At 41.4% G+C, this 20,862-nt stretch overlaps 1 protein-coding gene across 1 annotated transcript in view; it reads left to right on the forward strand.

The window, feature by feature from the left end:
* SORCS3 (sortilin related VPS10 domain containing receptor 3) overlaps window positions 1-20,862 on the forward strand; it is a 575,161-nt gene that overhangs the window by 442,459 nt on the left and 111,840 nt on the right. Inside the window, exon 8 of the mRNA XM_063102487.1 lies at window positions 20,637-20,726. Coding sequence (XP_062958557.1) covers window positions 20,637-20,726 — 90 coding nt within the window. The remainder of the gene's footprint in view (window positions 1-20,636; window positions 20,727-20,862) is intronic.

The following is a 20,862-nucleotide window of genomic DNA, read 5'->3' on the forward strand; positions in this document are numbered from 1 at the left end:
TGTGCATAAAAATTTCACCCTCTCGCATTCACCCCTCTAAAGGAAAGCTCCCCATACTCAATCATAATTTTCTTTTTCTGGACGTATTATTTTTAATCCTTTATCTTGTATGTGGTGGAAGGGTCCGAAAGCTACCCACATGGGTTGCAGTTTAGAGAGACACCAGGTTCTACATCCTCTTTTATTTTCTTATTGACTAAGAGGTAACAATAAATATAGCCATCTTGATGGTTTTGCTTGAAGGAACCTAGTGTTTGACCTCATGCTGTTGGGGAAGCTGAGCTGGACATGTACAGAAAGCTGTGAAATTTGTTAATCAGTCAGTAACTTTTCTGTGTAGGGGACCTGGGATTTCATAGTGGAATCAAAAGGAGCTAATCCTTCCCAGAAGAGCCCTTGTTTTAATGGGGAGCTGTCTGCCTGCAATGCCTCCGTTCCACATGAATAAAAAGAAATCGGCTTTCCCTTTTAGGGACAGGGGAGAGCGATAAGTTGATTTCTGTGTTCTCAGCCAAGATGGTTGAAAATCCTGTCTTTTCTCCTTGTGGGGTACCTTTTCTAGTGATTTTCCTGGAGAATAGGCAGTTCAGCAGCAGTCATGGTAAAATTCCTTCTGTGATATGATTCAAACCTGGTTGTTAGGGAGTGTGGCGAGGAAGCAAGAACAGGGTGTAGTGTCACCAGAGATCTATGTGTCTGCAATGGGTTACGCAAAGCCACCCCCATCCTTACTTCATGACACAAGAGGCTGCCTTCAGTGTGATAAAGATTCATTCACTCATTGAATACATTTACACGTACATGCAATTGCATTCATAACAAAAGGGTATGACACTGACATATCCTCAAATATCTAAAATACAGGAGGAAAAAAAAAGACCCGGATACATAATTAAGATACAGAAAAATTCCTCTAGAGGTGGGGAGAAAGCAGAAAATTTGAAGGAGGGATGGTCATCCCGACTCTGCCAAACTTTCTCCATGGGCTCCCTGATATCTCTGTTGCCTTAGCACAGAACCAAAGTCTTCCTTAACTGTGTTAAGTGACCCTTATATTGCCCTGGGAGATGACACACAGCAACGTGGACACTCGGGAGAAAGAGATGGTTTATAGGAGCACAGGGAAAGGGAAGGAACCCTAAAAACATACTTGGCTGCCTGAGCCTGGGGGAGTTTGTACAGATTGGGGTCAGGAAGAGAGAGGGGCTCCCCAAACCTGTAGCATTTGCCACCACTCATGCAAACCCCAAACAGCTGCTCACTCCCTGAGCCTTTGCAAAAATGTCAACCAGATAAGTAACACTGTGAAGATCCATCTACTATGGACTGTCTGTAGATGTAGTCAAGAGAGAAGCCTCTTCTACAACAAGAATTTGGGGTGGTGGGGAAGCAATAACATGTATCTGAGTGGTTCAAGGATAATTTCAGTACTACAGGGAAGCCAGTTAGTAGCTTGGGTACAAGCTGCTCCTAGTTTTTAAGGGTTTTGTGTATAAACATAGAAAAATAGTACTGTTATAAAGTTTTGGGAGTTGTTCCAGAAGTACTAGCAATTAATAAGAACTAGTAGCCAATTAAGAGAAATCTGTTGAGACCCTAGAAGTGCGCCAAGTGCAATGGGATATCGCAGAGGTAGAAGACGTGGCCCGTGGTCTCAGGCAGTTCATCATTCAAGTAGCTGGTGGTCTGATGTAGGGAAAGGAGCCCTGAATTTAAAGACCTAGATTGTAGTCAGGGATCTGCCTCCTACCAGCCAGGGAACACTGGACAAGTCACCGAGATTCCCAGAGCACTAATTTCCTCATCTCTGTAGAACAGAATCATGCTGCTTGCCCTACCTAAATTGGAAGGTGGTTGTGAGGATCAAGGGAGATAATAATGGCTTTGAAATGCTTTGAAAACTGTAAAGCCCTACAAAATGCAAGAATCAAACGACTAATCCATATGCAAAAATCAGCCTCACTATTTTGTGTGTGCACATCCTCTTTTAAGGATTTTTATAAGCCTATCACATAAAAGATTATTATATCTTTTCCCCAAATTCATTTTTAATTATTCTTGGATTCAATTAATGTATCGACATATGTACATGATAAAACCCTCCTGTGTAGCTTCCATAGTGCTGATGATCAAAGAAACCAACTTCTAATGATATATATGGGACTGTAGATATTCTGGGGGTTAATTATCTTTCAGGTCTCTCATTGCATCTTGGTCCCCAGCTCACCTGGGCTTTGATACTCCGCTACTCCACTTAAGATCCTGCTTTATGCATCATTGTGGGAGATAGAAGAGCCTCTATGGCATGGCTACTTTATCCCTAATAAATTATTATCTTTTTGAAAGAAAAAAGCCCTGAGGCAAAAATTAATAGAGTGTAATTATTCAAAGAAGAACTGTTTGGTGATATTTTAAATGATGTTAATTTGGCATTAATGGGAAAGATTTTGAATGTTAAATAAATAGCAATTTCATCATTAGGGACACATTTACAACACAGGAGTTTAAAGGAAAATGAAAGAGTTGCAGAGACAATCTTCCAAAGAAATCCAATAAAGACATCTTCAGGTGGTGAATATTCCTGAAGCACTTTCAGAATTTTAAGTGAAAGTGTTTTCATCAGCCAGCACTAATGGAGGTTCTTTTAATATCATGTAGCTGGGATGTGTCTCCTATACATGTAATGATTTTAGTGGCTTGTTGTAAAAGTTGCTGTTAGCATTTGAAATTATGAATAAACACATATTAGTGACCCAATTGTGAAATAATGATATTTAGTTGACCTTTGTGTCGAATATCTCATGTGCTCCATTTCACATCTTTCCTGCTCACATTTGCTTCAGCAACTAGCTGTGCACAGAGGTGGTGTGCTGTCCCCTTGCCTCACTGCACCGCGAATCCCTTGCTTTCTGTTCTGGGCCGATTGCTCCCCAAGTGGGATGGCAGCATGAGCCCCCTTAGCCATTCTGCTGCAGATGCAAATCTTGTAGGTGACAAGCCCCTCTGGGACAGCTTGAGCAGCAGGAGTCAGAAGCTAGTGGACGAGTCCTCTTCCTGTGCCAGGTGGACGGTTCTGCATCTCATTCTGTATGAGTTCTCACAGGGCCCCTGGTGGGATGGAGCCCAGTTGCTCACAATGGTAACCAGTTTGGTAACAGACTGAGAGGGCTTTCTCTTCCTTCCTGTTTCCTGCTTCCTAGTTCTGCCACTCCTGTTGCCAGATAACTCCCCCCAAAACAAAAACAAAACCAAAAAACTCCCTACATACAAACCTGTGTCTCAGGCTCTGCTTTTGGGGGGAACCCAACCCAAGAGAACTTTGAAAGACTTTCCAATATTTGTTGAGTCCCTGCTTTGTATCCAGCACTGTCGGCGAGTGACCTATGCAAGAAAAGTAGAAGGCATTGCCTTCATCCCCACGAAATGACCAAACCTCCAGTCCCATCTCTCTTGTCCTCTTGGGGCTTGGCTCTATTGATAATCCTCCTTTCTCCTCTATCTTGAACTTACTCATTCCTATTTTAGACTTTCCATCATTTATTTTTTAATATCTACCATCCTTAAGTAACAAAACAAAACTTTCTTTGAACCCACACGCCTCTCTAAATGTCCCATCTTCCATTCATGACCAAATTTCTTGAGTGCTGTCCATATTCATTATCTCATTTCTCATTTCCCTCTCTCCATAACCCATTTGAAACGGACTTCTGCCTCTGCCACTCCACTGAAATTGCTTTTGGCAAGTTCATCAGTGATATGTTTGAATTATATCCAGACGACGCCTTTCAGTAATTAACTCATTTGACCTGTCCGCAGCATTTCATCTCTTGATGCTCCTCTCATGAAGTACTCTCCTGCTGTTGCTTCCTTCATAACATGCAGTCCAAGCTCTCCTCCTGCACAGGTGCCTCTTCCTCTGCCCACCCTTTACACATGGGTTTTTCTCAGCGCTCTTTTCAGTTTCCTTTTCTCTGCCTACCTCCTGCCCTCTCTGAGTAATCTCCTATCCACTCTTGCAGTGTCAATTACCACCCAAATCCTCTCAGAATAATGCAGAGACAGGGAGGCTCCAGGGAGGGGCCTTTATTTACAGGATGTCCATCAATCCTTTAGGTATGGCAATCTCCTCGCTCCATTCAGAGCTTGACTGTGCATGCCCTTAATATGTTATTAAGACTTGTTTCTTCCCAAGAGATATAATGAGGCTCTACTGGAAGTTGCAATACCTGTTGCTTGCTAGGCCAGCATAGCAAGGGATGTTTTCCTTTAATCTCACAGAATGGTTCTGTAATTTGTTTTGTATTATATTTACCTTTCTACTAGTACATGAATGGGATATGTCTAGCTCAGGGGTATTAAATTGTTTTCATTTTGTATATCACCTCTGAGTAATTGGTAATAGCTGCATAGAAGGCTGTGCTGTTGTGGTTCAGTAGGAAAGCTGCTATTGATAGTTCATAGTGTCTCACAGGCATGAAAGGAAGAGTGGTTGTAGGTGTTCTGTGCAATGTATTTAACAGCAAAGGGCAGCACTCAGAGTGTTTAATTATCCAGGAGCCTCAGGTGGTTAGAGGCAGCCTGGGAGTTCTGGTCAGGATGGCTGATGTGCCATCCAGGGGACCACACACATTTCTATAATCAGTTTAAAGGCGTGAGATCAGCTGCACAACTTTCAGTCTCTTCCACTATTTGGAAATCTGTAATTTCCTACTTCCAAATCAGGGATTCTTCAGAATGTTCTTTCCACCTAGGCACACCACCAATTTTGCCCACCAATCAGCAAACTCAGAGAATTATTGTCATAGTAGGAAAAGGACCTCATATTTATTTGGTAGCAAATTTAAGTCTAGCATGTGCGCGTTTTATTTTATTTAATGAAAACTTAATCTTCACAGAATATTGATTTGGTAGATATCATCGTCTTTATTTTTTTCCATGGAGGGAACCAAATTTCAGTGAAGTTTAGAGAAACACTCTTGGTTGTATCACTCAGAAAATGGCAGGGTCAAGGATGTAACCTCAGGCTGTCTGGGACCATGAAGGATGACCAAAGAGGACAATGATCAATTTCTCATTTCATTTTTCTTAGTGCTGAATAGGTGGTGCTCCCAGAAACTTTTCCGGATGATTGTAAAAGCAAAGTAGGCAGGTGTTGCTCCAGTCTCGGTGGATGCTGGGGGCAGGAAAGCCTCACCCCACTCCTTGTTCAGTGGACTCTGTGTCAGAATCTGTTTCAATGTTGTTTCATATCAGAAACGTTCTGCATCATTAACCAAAGAAAGGCTTACTGAGATGCAATGCAATGTAGTCAGGCTGCACCTCTGAGAGTGGTCCCACAGATACACTTAGAGGATTTACTCGGATGCTGATCCTGGGGGTGCCCAGTGGGGACCGAGTGGAGGCATTGTTGGTCATTGTTACCATCCTCATCTCTGTTCTTCCCCAGTCCCTCCCCCACTGTACTTGTACCTCCGCCAGGCAATATCGAATTTCCATGGTGTGTTTCTGGCTGGAAAGGTAGCGGGGTGGTGGCTTCTTCTGAGTCCCATTCCAGGACTCAGAGTGGCTGAGTCTTCCCATTCCCCTTCCCTGCCAAGTCCCAGCAAGACCTCAGTGCCCACTCTGCTAAGCCCAGCTCCCAGGAAAATCCGTTTTCTGGGTCCTTCGCCTATTAAAGATAATTATATTGCTGTAAAAACAACAGTGCTGATAATGAAGGCAGTTGTGCTGTTGACTGAGAAGTAGACAATTAAGCCCAGTTCTCTACTCATTACCATACTAACTAGGATCTATATCTATTAATTTCAGAGTTTCAGCTTTAAAAAATTGTAATTGCTCTGGCTTTACCTCCATAAGTAGCTAATGGGGTAAACAACATTTTGCATTTCTGCAAGCAGCTTTTAAGAATCTTGTTCTGAAACCCTTCATGACCAACCAGAATAAAGCTTCTTGGGCCTATTATTTCCTTAGTTGAGGACCGAAAACTGTCATAGGTTCTGTTTAAGATAGAAGTATGGATTGAGTGATTGAGTCATTCATTCACTCATTTAACAATCATTAATTGAGCACTTAATATGCTCCTGGTACTGTTCTAAATGAAGAGCATGTGATGGTAAACAAGACGAGCAAAGTGGTTGTTCTTGTGTTCAGTCTTATAAGGAGATCTGTCTCCTCTCTATTTGGTCTGACACTCTCCATGAGCGATGCTCAAATGCATTTTAGAAAACGCTGGGCTCTGCGAGACTGACTTCTACCTGGAGTGAGGGAGATCCATGAGGCGTGACACGATCAGGCAAGATTCCCTGGAGAAAGCAGGGCTCAAGCTACTTCTCAAAGCAGAGAATTTACTTGACGGGTCCACCTTTAGGACGTGCCAATGCTCCAAGGAAAAGAGACCCTTCGGTGGCAGGAGACAGTGTGCCACGGGATGGGATGGCAGGTGAGAGGGCAGCATTCCTGGAGTTAGGTCTCACCAGGAACTCACTCTGTGATCTTGGGCCATCACCTTTCTTCTGGGAGCTGTTTCCTTATTGCAAAGAGAAAGGAATGTGTTGAAGAAAGACTTTCAAAACTTTTGTGGTTGTTGCTGTTCTTAATGGTGGGAACTGCTTGTCAGACTCAAGTGTTGAAGGAATTCCAGTACATGAAACAGATACAGGTGGAAGGGATCTAGTTTAAAGAGGGTGAGGGGCTGTATGAACTCCCCGCCCTCCCACCCCCTGCCTCTTCTTCATCCGTTTGTGGACCCAAGGCATTTCGGTCGAACTTAGAATTTCACAGAAGCCAGTTTGGAAAGCAAGGGACTACATGACTCCAGGAGTTCTCTCCAAACTAAAATTCCACACGTCTGCTCACCCTACTGGCTACTCAGTTCAGTCAGTCATGGGAAAGGCACTGCTATTCAAAGTATTTCCTCAACTTATTTCTCCAAGAAAGATATGTGGGATGTGGCTAATTCCTCAAGGGAGTTGCCGAATCTTTCCTTTCATCCTTTGTATCACTTACATCTACTGAGGGCATCATATGGAGATAATGCAGTAAAAAAGAAATAAAAAGCAGACAAGTAAATAAGAAAGTTATGATTCCTGGGGATCGTGCTGTATGCAAGAAATAAATATGTAAATGAGGAAAACACCGTTCCTGCCGTAGGAGGGTTTATAGTCCAGTGAGGGAGAGAGAGGGTACCCAAGCAAAGCCATAAGTAAGAAGAGTAAGTACATACCGTGATAAATCTTTGAAGAAACAAACATTACTCGTATTGTGAGAGACAATAATAGGAAGGAGGGCGCTCCATTTATTCACTTATTCAGCAGTCCCTCTGTTGAATACTTTGGAGTTACTGCTGTCCACAAAGTATAGAGATTTTATAGTGAACGAGACAGACAGCTGTCCTCTTCTGTGGGAGCTTATGATTTGGATGAATTCTTATCTCTGATAGGAGACAAAAATAAAATAATGTAAAACATAATTAAAATAAAATTGTGTGTGAGTGTGTATAAAATATCCCCAGCTTTTGTTTTTGAGGTGGGGACATACGAAGTGATTCCACGACTGCTGGATCCATGCACATTCTCCCTTCCCCTTTCCTAAACTGGGAGTCAGAAGGTCTGAACAGAAATCAATCCCTGCAATTTATTTTTAACTTCTTTCTCCTTAGCCAGGATTGATTTTTGTCTCTGTGATCAATGACACAGAGAATAGCTCCATGGCCCGAGCAGCTGTTCAAGCGCTTGGTCTGGTCAGCCCCACGTCTATCGAACAGAACATTAGAAGCTGATTATCAAAGTAATAGAATGAAGATGTTTAAAGGATGGGCCTGATTACCCCCGCTTTCCTGGTGAGGAATGCTTGCAGACTGGGGAGGCTGCTGCATGAAGAAACATTGGAGAACTGTAGGGGGGCAGGGAGGAGGGCACGCGGCCCCTCCCCAGTGGGCAGAACCAGGCGGGGTGAAGCAGGGCAGGACGCACTGGGGATGAGCCTCATGCTGGCAAGCCCGACTCCCTCCCTCCCTTTTTAGCTTTTCTTTTTCTTCTTCCTCCTATTTCATCTTTACTACACGGACTGCTATTAGATTTGGAATTGCAAGTGAAACATCTGTTACCCCCCCCCAAAAAAACAACAAAAAAGCAATTGATTGGCTTTTCCCTCTCTGTGCTTCTGGGGCTTTAAAAGTGTCTGATTCTTTAATCTCCATTCTTTCCTCCTCCTCCCTTGTTTCCTTCTCATGTAGCTTGTATTTGATGGGGACATGAAATTATTCACTCCCCATCTTTCCCTCTGGCTTTGTAACCTCTTGATGCCAGGCAAGATTGCTTCCGCTTTTCTTCTGTAAAAAATGTTTTGGAAGATACGTACAACTTGTGATAATGTGCAGTGGTGATTCCACAGACCGCAGTTAGAATGGAGGGTCTACTGTCGCCAAGGCCTTCTGTCCCAGTCTCCGGGATAAACGCTTGTGGTTTTACTGTCCACCCCATGTGGCAATGGCTTCCAGATTGCAGCATGGAAAAATAATCAAAGTGCTTTTAATATGATTGTGCTTATTATTTCACTGTGCTGTGTAATTGTTTGTTAGGTGTTGGTGGGCAAGGAAAGGAGTGGATGTGATGAAATAACTTACTTACTCTGAAATATCTGAGGTGAGGGGTTCTTGTGAAGTTGATTGAACGTCTCTTCTCTATAAGAAATACTACAGTTCTCAGCATTTTATTATTTTGAAATTTGTCCTTAGCCTTTTTCTATGATTTTTATCTCTTGCTATTTTTTTTAATTACTGAATAATCTGTAGTTTTGGGGGAATCATTTATATATTATAACAGTAACAGCTGACACTCATTGAGTGCCTAGGATGAGCTAGCATTATGTATTAATTTAATTTTTCTGACACTCTATGGGGTAAGCACTACTCTTCTATATCACAGAAGAGGCACAGAGATGTTAAACCATTTTTCTAAGGTCATACAGCCAGTAAGCAGTGGAGTGGAGATTTTGAGGTAGGCAGTTTGACACCAGAGCCTTCTTTCTTTACCACTGCCCGGTTCTACTCCTTAAATGAGAAAATCACTACAACCTACACTTTTTTATTTGCTGAGACAAATTGGGTCAGGAAGTGTGTAAGGGACAGTAAATAAGTACACACAGCATTAACACAAAGTAGCTGCTAAAATATGTTTCTCAAGTTATTGAAAGAAACTGGCAGTGTAGAATGTTAAGATATTGCTGTTGAAGAAGACTTTCACGCTGAGGAAACCTGGATCCAGGAAGGGTTGCAGGTCACAGAAGAGACATTTTTGAGTCTCTACTTTGGTCAGCCACATGTTGGGCCTCATGTTGTGCGTGTGTCCTGTTTTAAGATTAGACTGAGATCTGGAAGCACTTAAATGCTTTCCCCAAAGACATCTCATAGCTGCTAGGGGCAGAGGAAGTTCGGAATCCATGCCTATGCTTGGTTCTAAGGCTCTTTGTTAATTTTCACAACGAAGAAGTAAATAGGTAACCCAAAAGGTGCACAAAGATACAATTCCTGGTAACCTAGCTGTAACTCTTGGGCATTTTCTTGAGGAAAAACTTTGTTTCTGATATGAACCACTTCTGCAAAGATAGACAAACCAATAAGTAAAATTATAAAAAGATTATTGAGCAGTGTAGTATAAACTTTTTGTTAAAGATGTCAAATAGAAATGAAGCAGAGTGTTTATGTCACGCAACACACAGCAAAAAAAAAAAAAAATGTTAATGAACTCTGCATACATCCACTATTTCTTTTCGTCCCCCAGAAGTATCTCTCTGGAACCAACAACTAGTGACTCACTTTCTTGGCTCTCTGGTCCCACAAGCTCTTCAGCTTTACTTTTGCTTTCTTCAAGATCTGCCCACACCTTATCCCCATCTTTTCTCTCTGTCTCTCTCTTACATAGAATGGTTCAGCCTTGTCCTGGTTTCTCTAGGCTTCTGTCTTCAAATCCGTCATTGCCCTGGGCAAAGGAAACATCCTTCAGGGTTGAGAACCCACTGTCCTCCGAAGGGGGTGGGAGTGTCCATCACACCTGTTTATATATTTCATGTTTCACAGTGTGTGTGTGCCTGCATGCCCGCATATATGTGTATGCATGTCACACTGTGGAGAGTGACCTAAGACAGTGGTTACGCTTACAATCTCTAGAGTCAAACAAACATGAGTTTAAATTCTGGTTCAGCCTTCCATTAGCAGCGTGAATTTGCCATCTCATGTCATAGTTGTCTCATCTGTGAAAAGTTTTTATTGTAATTGCACAAGGAACATGAGAATAAGTTGAGTGAACTATTGTGGTTCTGAGGAAGGGATTTTATTACACTTGGTCTTCTCTCTGCTCAGGGCACCATGCATTACACTGTCTGGTATTGTCATGTGTACATTTTATACACTAGTCTTGCTTTCCTAAAGAGATGGTGAACTCCCGCAGGTCATGGCCCCATGACTCCTACAGTACCTGACACAGCCTCAGCACAAAAGTGCTGAATAAGTTCTTGCTGATTGATAAATGTAGCACATAGTGGAATTGGGGCCAGGATCTATAATGAGATGTTTAAACATGATTAATGTTCAAGGGATGATGTAAATTTGGCCAGACCTTTAATTAACATGTGAATTTGTCAGGGGGTGGGAAAGAACGCCCTGTAATCTGCTTCCCTGTTTCCCATAGGAAAGCAGGCTCTGCTGCAGGCCCTGGTTTTCCATGTTGTGGTGCTATAACTGCTCAAAGGACTATTTGATGTAAAATTACTACTTACTTGCAAAAATTCATGCAATTATCTCCCCTTCATATTTTCTGATTCTGACTTGGGAAATGCAGATTTTAGAAGCCTGGGAAAGTGAAAAAGAGCTTGGGGTTACAAGTCAGAAGTTCTGAGGTTAGCTTTGAGCCCCATCTTTTAGTAACAAGGTGACCTAAAGTGGTCTATCTGGGCCTCAGGCCCTTTAATTCTAAAATGAGGATGTAATTAGACCTCCCTTGCAGGGTTGTGTTCAGATCAGATGAGGTTCGGATCAGATGAGATTCAGTACAGTAATGAAAACTAATAACATAGAGCACTCTACAGATATTAGTGTTATGACACAGGCGCCCGGGCCTAAGGGAAGATGAAAGATGAATAAGAACTTCATCAACCCTCAAATATATTACAGTATGGAAAGAGACCCAAGATATGCCCACTTCCCTGTAATTCTGCACAACTACCTGGGAATCAAAAGAAGATAAGATGAATTCCAGCTGGGAAACTGAGGGGCGTGGGTCAGGGAGATTTAATTCAGGAGGTAGATTTTGACACAAGCCACTCTGAAATTCATTGATGCTGGAGCCTTCTAGTGATCCGGGTCAGGATGAGTCCCTCCAGACAACTTTTCCTAAACTAGCCGTTCTTTAGAAAGCCTCTGGAGTAGACACATTAGGCTCATTCAGGGCTGCACTATGTAGTGAACATTGTCAGGGTTTAGAGATAGACGTTCACATCCAGCCTCTGCCACTGTGGAACTGAGTGCCTTATGCATATCAGTTAACTTCAGAAAAACAGGCTGCATGTGCTTCCTCCAGAGGAGCACTGTGTGTGAGAGCAGACAGTGCATATAAGGTGGTGAGCACAGAGCCCCTCCAACAATGATGCTTGTGCTGATGGAGGACAGGAGAGGCATGGCACAGGAAGAACGATGGGGAAGCTTCAAGAAGTAGCAGTTGGCATTTCACAAATATTCATGGCTCTCTTGGGAAGGTGGCAGTGTTGTCTGAGAAACAGCTTGACAGATGGTTTAAATCCATCTACTGCTGTCCCGAAATTCATTCATGAGGCATGCAAATCCCATGTTGGCGAAACTTTGCTGTCATATGTAGCAGCCCACATGTATCTCCAAGCTGTTTGGAAATCCCATGTCCCAAAGAAGCATCCCTATATCCCTACTTCTCTAGAAAATTAATGCTTCTGTTTGCCTTGACCTTTCAGGATATTTAAAGTATCATGAACATATCAATAAAATTAATTATCCTCTAAAAAGCTCTATGTACCTGCCATTCATCCCATGTGGGCTGAAGGCACTTCTGTTCCAAAGATGTGCTTGTCCATCATCTGCTTCTCTTTTTCATTCCTTATTGCCTCTGGCCCTTCATCTGTGCATAGCGATAGCCTCACTGACAAATTTGAGTACTCCACACAATTGATAGACTCGTCATATCTGGATCATCAGCTTGATTTTTCAGTGAAGACACTTCCAAAATGGGTTGTTAGGTACATGCCACAGGTCTAGCCTAACATCCTAACCATCATATTTTAGGGCACTTTCTTGTTACATGAAAATATTTTATTATCTTATCTCATTTACTCATAAGAATTTTGTAAGAGAAGAATAAACATTATTAGCTCCTTTTTTAAAATAGAAAAACAACCCCCAGTCTCCAAGAAATTAGTTACCATGCCTAATATTGCATGTCTAATAAATGGCTGAGCTGAAAATAAAATTACAGATGCTACAGATACCAGGACCTTCTACCCTTTTTTTCTTTTCTCCTCTCTCACTGTTTTGTTTTTATTTTCTGAAGTTCTGGAATACTGTAGAAAAGACAGGCTAGTGTCTAGCTTGGAAAGATTTCAGTCAAATAATCTACCTCATAATGCCCATCTATAAATAGGAAACAAACAGGGTATGTAGTACATCAAGTTGAATAGAAAACTTATATGAGCATTAGAAGACTATATAAGATAGACCTCTTGTAATGTCTTCTTTAACTCCCTCTTAGGTCCATTGTTTCCAAAACTATATTAGTCAACAGTCCATAAGAAACAGAACTGTTTTAGAGAGTGGAAGGGAAGAGGTGTTTTGATAGGAAGTTTTAACATTTTTCTTCTGGGATTTCATGGGTAGTGCCTTTTTTGTGTGTGGAGCTCTGGCATATTTATCTATAACACTGAAAATAGTCTAAGTGTTAGCTATTAATACATTATTAGGAGTGTTCATGTGCTCCCAAATTTTGCACTCCAGGATGACTTTCTAATCCATATCTGTCTTTTAATTAATTTATTTATTTGATTGTTTGTTTATTTGGTGGCTGGCCAGAACGGGGATCCAAACCTGTGACCTTGGTGTTACGAGGCTATTCTCTAACCAGTTGAGCTAAGCAGCCAGCCCCATCTCTGTCTTTAAAAAAAAAAAAAAAAAAATTCTTTACTAATCTTTGCTTTTTCACTCAAAAAAAGAAAAAAAAATAGAGGAAAGGCAAAGAACCTCCTTTTGAAGGATCGGGTGGGAAACCCAAGAACCTCCTTCCCTCCCTCAAAGTTATGAAAGCTGGAACACAGAGATGATGCTTGCATTATTAATTATCAAATCTATAGCACAAAACACTTAGGCTTTTTGGTCTCCATATGTAGTGTCCTCTAGGAAGTCATCCTGGCTGAGGGCAAGGAGAAGAATTTCAGTCTTTTATCCCTGGTCAATTGTGATCAGGTGGCCCATATAGCTACCTCAGTACCTCCTGAAGCCTCTGGGTTGCATATACTCATATAAAATGCCACCACAGTCAGTCTCCATAAGGCCTCCAAGATTTTAGACTGGTGCAGGTATCTTGGACTCCAGTTCTGTGGGGACAGGTCATATGCAGTAATATCTACTTTGTGCCAGCTTCAGGGCTAAAGCTCTTTCCATGCTGTATTGTATTTAGTCCTTATTAACTTGTTAGTAGGTAGTATTAATATCTCCATTTTCCAGATGAGGAAATTAGGAAGGTCAAATTACTTGTCCAAGGTAACCAAATCAGCAAGTGGTAGAAGTAGGATTCACACAGATGTGAGATCCCAGCTAATGTGCCCTAATGCTTAAAAATCAGAGAAGTCCTCTTTGAAAATTTGTAACTGGAAACTGATTGAGCCCAGACTCTTTATTGTATTTGAAGAAATAGGCTCAGAGAGTCAGGCATACTAGTGTTTCTTCTAATCTTGTATGTGGTCTAGACACAAATTATCTGTCCCATGGTTTTCTAACTTACCACCTTTTCTTTGCCTTACTAACATTTCTAGTAGGCAGTGAAGGCTCCAGGAGGTTGCTTGGCAGAGCTAATGCAGGTGGCAGTTGCTTTGTCAGTATCTTTTGGTCAATGAGTATACTGGCCACCTCAGTACTCATCTTCCTTCCAACACCCCCCCCCCCCCCGACACACACACAGCACAAGCGAGTGTACACATACAATATTGTCTTCACTGTCAACTGTCTTATCCCAAACCTATTCTTGGTGAGGCTATTTGGAGGCCACTATGTTAGGTCACCAATAAAACATTTTATGTGCAAATCTGTTTCAAAGGAGATACAGCCTTATTGTGATGTACACATGTTAGGCAATAGACGCACTCTTTCTAGACACAGTGAGATAAAACTGCATATTACATTAATATCACAGAACCTCCAGGACATAAAATGAGAATAAGCACCAGTTTGACAAACACTAAATTCAAAGTCAAACAGTCTAGCAGAGGAGATGACTTGCTGATAGATGCCATGTTGTTTCAAATGCTGTACCATACTTTTGATTCAACCACATAGTGTGGTACCTTAGCTGATCAGTTTTGGAAAATGAGCTCAAGATGGCAGAGGCAACTTAACCTTTGCTGCAGAAGCCTCCAGGGGGCCACCCTAACACTTACAGCCACTTCCTAATGAGACCCGTGGCTGTTTATTGATTCTTGTGGCCCAGCTATCAGAAGGCTGTGTCTTTGTTCTTAAAAGAGAGATGTGATGTTTGAAGGTGTTGCATAGGTGGGAGGGGAGAGAAAGGCCTAAAAACATTATGGTTTATTTTAAATAATCTGAATTGAATTAATGAGCAAAGAAATTGGAAAAGTTAATTGTGCATCATAACAGCTCAGCTGTTACTTTTGTTTCTTTAAGGAGGAGGAAATAATTCAGAGGTGTGTGAGAAATATCTAAGAAATGCCTATAAAGGTGGTCATTTCTCTTGGTTTAGACAGATTACTCACATCCTTTTGGACCCAACATGATCCTCTAACTGGAAAAGCTTCTGCATGTCATTTCCTATGAAGGCATCAGCTCTTGTGTAAGCTGAATTTATTTCCATTATGGTCCCTCTTATTCACAAATTACAATAACAGCACTGTTCACTCCTGTGCAACAATAGAGCATTGATTTTTCAGGGCTGGGAAATCGACAGGAACTCTCACATAGAAAGATCTGCCTTGTTGGTGGGCATCTTATCTGGGAAATTGAAAGCTGAGTGATGTGGGATCCATTCCCCACATCAGAGAGGTTTAGAAACCTCAAATAGCCTGAGGGACCTGCATAAACTTTTGAAATCAGATGCACTTGGTTCAAATTTCAGCTCTACCATAGACTTGCCCTATGTCTTTGAGCATGTTGTACAAGTTCCCTAAATCTTGATTTCCTCACCTGAACAAAATAGAAGGTTACTATGCATAGAGAAACAGTTGTTGGCATATAATAAATGCTCAAAAAACATTATCTGTTTCTAGTATTTTTACTTGTAGAATGCTAGTAATGTTATGGACAATAATAATAATAAGAGTAATAATTATTACTTTGAATATTAAATATCATAAACGTAAAGCACCCAACATATATCAGGTACTCAAAAATATTAGTTTCTGTCTCTTTTCTCAGATTACCTAGGTCCACTTCTAAATTCTAGAGACGTTACAATTTTTCTCCTATTTATGGTAGAAAAAGGCTCAACTTTTGAATCCTCAAAGGGGAATAGGAAATGACTCAAGGCCTTTTGGTTCCATTTCTGGGGGACAGATTAATTAATTCTTTGCTTCAGGGCAAGCCATCATCCAGAAACAAGGATAAATGGGAAAATAAAGGATATGTCAGGTTGGGCTTGGTCATGGCAAGAGCGGGAACAAGTCAGAAGAGACAGATGTGTTTAATGGCCAATGCATTTGTCCAAAGAAATCATTTTCACTGGCCAGGAGCCCAATTAAACCTGTAAAATGGAAATCTAGAAAATCAGATTAACGAGCCAGTCATTAGTAAGGAAAAGACCCGGCTAATTCTGTGTTTAGCATGACGGATGGGCCCAGAGCAAATAATTGGATGACATTCATCAAATGTAAAATAAAAGGTGTCACTGAAAGGGAAAGTGGTAATAATCTGTGGGATTTACAATGCCAGCAAATTTGCCTGTAAGGAAGAGAAAAGTTCATCAAAATAGATTAATAGTTGCTAAACTTTATTTCTTCCTTGTGTAGTTGCCAGGGAGCCACACAAATAATCGCAGAGAGGCAGCAAATGCATCAGCCTATCACCACCTAACACTGTGGGGACTCTGCTCCCCAGGGGCTGTGCAAGGGCTTCTATTTGGAAATAAGTTCCTTTGACCATCCAAGGACTGGGCAGGAGTGGTGAGTTCTGTACTAGCTCTGTGGTTTAGTCACTACACAATTTAGGAGACCAAACACAAAGTCTCTCTGGTTAAGTGATTTATCCCAACCATCCATTATTCAGTTAGTCATAAGTATTGACCCCCTGCTCTGCACCTGCTTCTGTGGGTCATGCTCATTCCTGGTTAAGGGTTGGGGCATAAGCTGCCCCATTCATAATCTGGATTCGTATCTGGCCATAACAATGAAACATTCAAATATAGCAATGAAACAATTCATATTCTGGCCGTAACAATGAAAGGCTGTGTGATGTTGTGATGGTGGCCAAGTTAGTTGATCTTTCTCAGCTTCAATTTCCTAACCTGTAAGGTAGGGATATTAACTATATATGCACAAAATAAAATGAGATATGGTGTATAAATTATTCATTAAAGCATCTTCCATGTAACAAATATTTATTGCATGGTGGTTATTTTACTCTTTTTTTTATTATTTCATCTCTTCTCTTCTAACAAGACATCATTTTTAAGATGTAACATTAATGTCATAACATTTTCTGGGAATGCAAAGAAACACAAGTATATATATACACACGACAATTGTAGTGATTGAAATTTTTAAAAAATGTTGGAATCAAGGAGATATATCGTATCGCTATAGTGAGTTGACTAAGATGGATGGAGGATTCTTCTTAGTTATTCACAGGGGGAGGAACAAAGGTTTAGAGCCAAACTTTCTGAGGTTCAAATTTGTCTTTTCTTGGACAAGTCAGTAAGTACCTTATAGCCTTCATAGGGTTGTCATGAGGATTAAACTAGATAATTTATATAAGGGGTGTGTGCGGTTCTCAAGCTTGGCAGATGAGCTCAGTAAATGATGGTTATGTTGTAATTTTTATTATTATGTATCCATCTGCTGGGGAGACTCAGTCTGTTTCTACCGCTATGACAAAATGCCTTAGACTGAGAATTTATTAACAACAGTATAGTTGTCACTGTTCTGGAGACTGGGAATTCCAAGATCAAGACACAGGAAGCTTTGGTGTCAGGTGAGGGCCTGGTCTCTGCTTCCAAGATGGCACCTTGAATGCTGTGTCCTCCTATGGTGAAAGGGACAAAAGAGCAAAAAAAGATCCTACCTGGTTTCCTCCAGTTCTTGTATAAGGCACTAATCCCTTCATGAAGGAGAAGCCCTCATGGCCTAATCACCTCCTAAAAGGAGTTACTACTTACTACTACTTACTATTGTTGCATTGGGGATTAAGTTTCAACATGAATTTTGGAAGGGACATGAATATATCAAGCACAGCATCAGGGTTGTCTAAAATGAATGAGGTTACCACATTATAACGTAAGACGTGGAGGAGTAATGATGGGAATATGTGTTCCGCAAGAGTAAATGTTGGAAATACTGTAAAAATGGAAAGAACAAAGTTCAGGAGTTGAGAGATGGGGGAAAGTACAATGAATTGGTGGCATTCAAGAGCCTTCTATGAACTCATGGGACTTACACTGAGTTTTAAAGCATCAGTTGTATTTCAGCAAGTACAGAGAGGGACACGATCAGGACAAAGGAAGAGTGGCAGGAGCCAATCATATCTCCGGGAGATACTACAATATCAGAACTATTTGGAGGACCTCTGGGCTCCTTGGTCTTCACACCACCCCATCTTATTTTGGAACATTCCACAGTACATCTGAAGTACACACATAACTTCTATCCTCATTATTTACTCAAGCACAAACTCTCTCAGACTGTGTGTGAGCTAGTAAGAGAGAGTCTGTGTTTGTGCAGGGCTATAACAGCCATGGGTGGACTGAGTGCCCCATGTTGTGTGGCCAATCACCCTCTCAAGGGGGTCACTCTATTCTCCTCCCACCCTTGGTGATTTGGAAACCTCAGTGGACTCAGCCTCGCAAGGGACCTGGAGGTGCTGTCCTCTTATTCCTTATGGAGGTGGCTGAGGTCTTCCAGGAAGAAGCTTCTTCTAACTGATGAGCTCTGATCAGCATTCAAGCATGGGACTTGCCTTCTCGAATTCTGGTCTATTTTCCCCAAGGGCATGTTTGGTGAGATTCAGGGTGTCCTGCAGAGAGCTAGTTTTTAAGTGTATGATAGGTGACCAGGTGATACATACTGGGGAATTAATAACTTTATCATGGGTACAAGGTCTCTTTTGGGGGGGATGAAAATATTTTAGAATTAAATAGAGGGAATTATTGGACAGCACTAGATGTACTAAATGACATTGAACTGTACACTTTAAAAGTGTTAAGGTTAGATTATGTGAATTTCATCTCAATAAAAAAGAAAAAAAAACTTTATCATTATTTTAAACACAGAATTCAGGAAAGTACATATGGGAAGGAGGTAGGGGGTCAGGACAGGTGTGGAGCACAGAAATGTGTGTAAATTGTTACTAAAAGTCTAGTTCTATAGTATTCTAAGTGTGGTCCCCAGACCAGCAGTATCAGCATCACTTGGAAACTTATTAGAAAAGAAAATTCTTGAGCCCCAACTCAGATCTATTGAATAGAGACTCTCTAGATAGGGCCCAGCAGTCTGAGTTTTAATAAGCTATCCAGGTGATTCTAAAGCACGCTAAAGTTTAAAATTTATTGATCTAGTCATTGGGTTGGCAGATATGATTACATGTGTTGGTCTTATAATTAAAAAACAAAAACAAGAACAAACAAACAAACAAAAAAAACAAGTAAGTAAATTAGAATCGTGCAAAGACTAATGGTTACTGTGTGTCCAGATCCAATGATTATATTTTGATCTGATCCTATACACTAGAGACATTATTAAAAAAAAAAAAAAAAAGTCTTCTCAGCAACCCATTGGTCTTAATATGTCAGCACCCATTTCTAAGCCAAAAGAGAACAATATTGATTCAGAACAAGTGTGTTATCAAAATGAAAATGGAAGTCCTGGACTACAAGACAAGAATGATTCTAATTAGAAAATAGAGACCTAGGGATAGTGCTGAACAGCAAGAAGAAAATCAGTCTCTCCTCTTGGTTCACAGCCTAAGCTTTTGTACCTAGTTTTTTCCAAGGCCCTGCCTTTGTGCTGACACTGACATCTGCTCTACCTGGCAGCTCATGGTGCCTGCTCTGTGGGCTTCCAGTCTGTGCAGAGCAAGGGAGAGCCATGAGAGATACTGTCTCTTGGAGTGAGCAGTGATGGGTGGCTTTCAGTAGAGATATTACACCCCTTCTGCTCCCAGCAGTTGTGGTGGATGGGCACCAGGTTTGGACCGGAGTAGGAGGACTGGCCTGTCTCCAGCATGTTCTTGGGTCTTAGTGAGAATGGAGCATGTGCCTGGAGTAATTGCGTCCCCAGCCCAGCAGGCTGGTTGCTATTGTTATCCTGTTATTTTCTCTGAACAGGCCATGTTATCTTCTCCTGTGAATATTAATTTCCCCTGAGTTAAGATAATAGGGCTGAGAGCAGCCATCTGCAGACATGTGCCATGTTGTCAGGACTTTTCAGCAAGCCCAGGCCAGAAGACCATCTCTTGGAATGGTTTCCAAGTCTTCCAACTAAGAATCCATCTTTTCCCAAGAGAGGCTACAGGGCTTCTCCTTGACCTCCTACTCATGAGATGGCAGAGCTGGGACTCAAATCCAGAATTTCTGAAGTTCAAATCTGGAGTTCTTCCCCTGCCCTTTGATGACTTTAAGTAACTTGCACACAGAAAGAATCAATGAATATCTGCTCAATGCATGGATTTGTAAACAGGAAGGAAAAAAAATCTATGCTAAGATCAGAAGTGAAATTAAATTTCAAAGTAATGAGAGATTTGAGCAATAGTGATTATTCAAATCCAGAAAAAAATAACTGACAATTGTGTCATTGTCGCAATGGATTAGTAAACTCCTTTTTTTAAAAAAAAGCAGAATAAAAAGACCATGAGTGCAGCCCACATCAATGGTGTCTCTGTTTCCAGTTGAAAATATTTATTAAGCTTGTACCATATACAGGCACAGTGACCAAATATAGAGTCTGTCCTTGCTCTCACAGATAATGTCAGTCAGTGGGAAAGACTGTTGTAATTGTCCACTTATTGTCTAAGTGCCATGACCTGGGGGCTACTCAGGGTACCATGGGATTGGATAATCAAAACCAGCAACGGATATTCTCTAAGACGTAATTACAAACCAATTGTGGTTGTTGATAGAGAGGCCTATACATTTCAGTTTGTGCCATGATCTGTGGCCTCATCTGATCTCTTTTTTTCTCCTACTATCCAGGTAACAACTGGTGGAAGAGCCAGCTACTACGTGTCCTATCGAAGAGAGGCCTTTGCTCAGATAAAGCTGCCCAAATACTCATTGCCAAAGGTATTGCATGCACCACCTGCTCTCCTGGGTTCCGCCAGACAAAGCAAGGGTTGGAGAGGCTGCTTTTCTGGGCTGCTGGGAGGTTTGGTCCCTGGCTGGGAGGACTGCTGGCACTGAGCCTCTGCTGATGTCACTA

The sequence above is a fragment of the Cynocephalus volans genome, chromosome 7, assembly GCF_027409185.1.
Source record: "Cynocephalus volans isolate mCynVol1 chromosome 7, mCynVol1.pri, whole genome shotgun sequence".
Classification (NCBI taxonomy): Eukaryota; Metazoa; Chordata; class Mammalia; order Dermoptera; family Cynocephalidae; genus Cynocephalus; species Cynocephalus volans.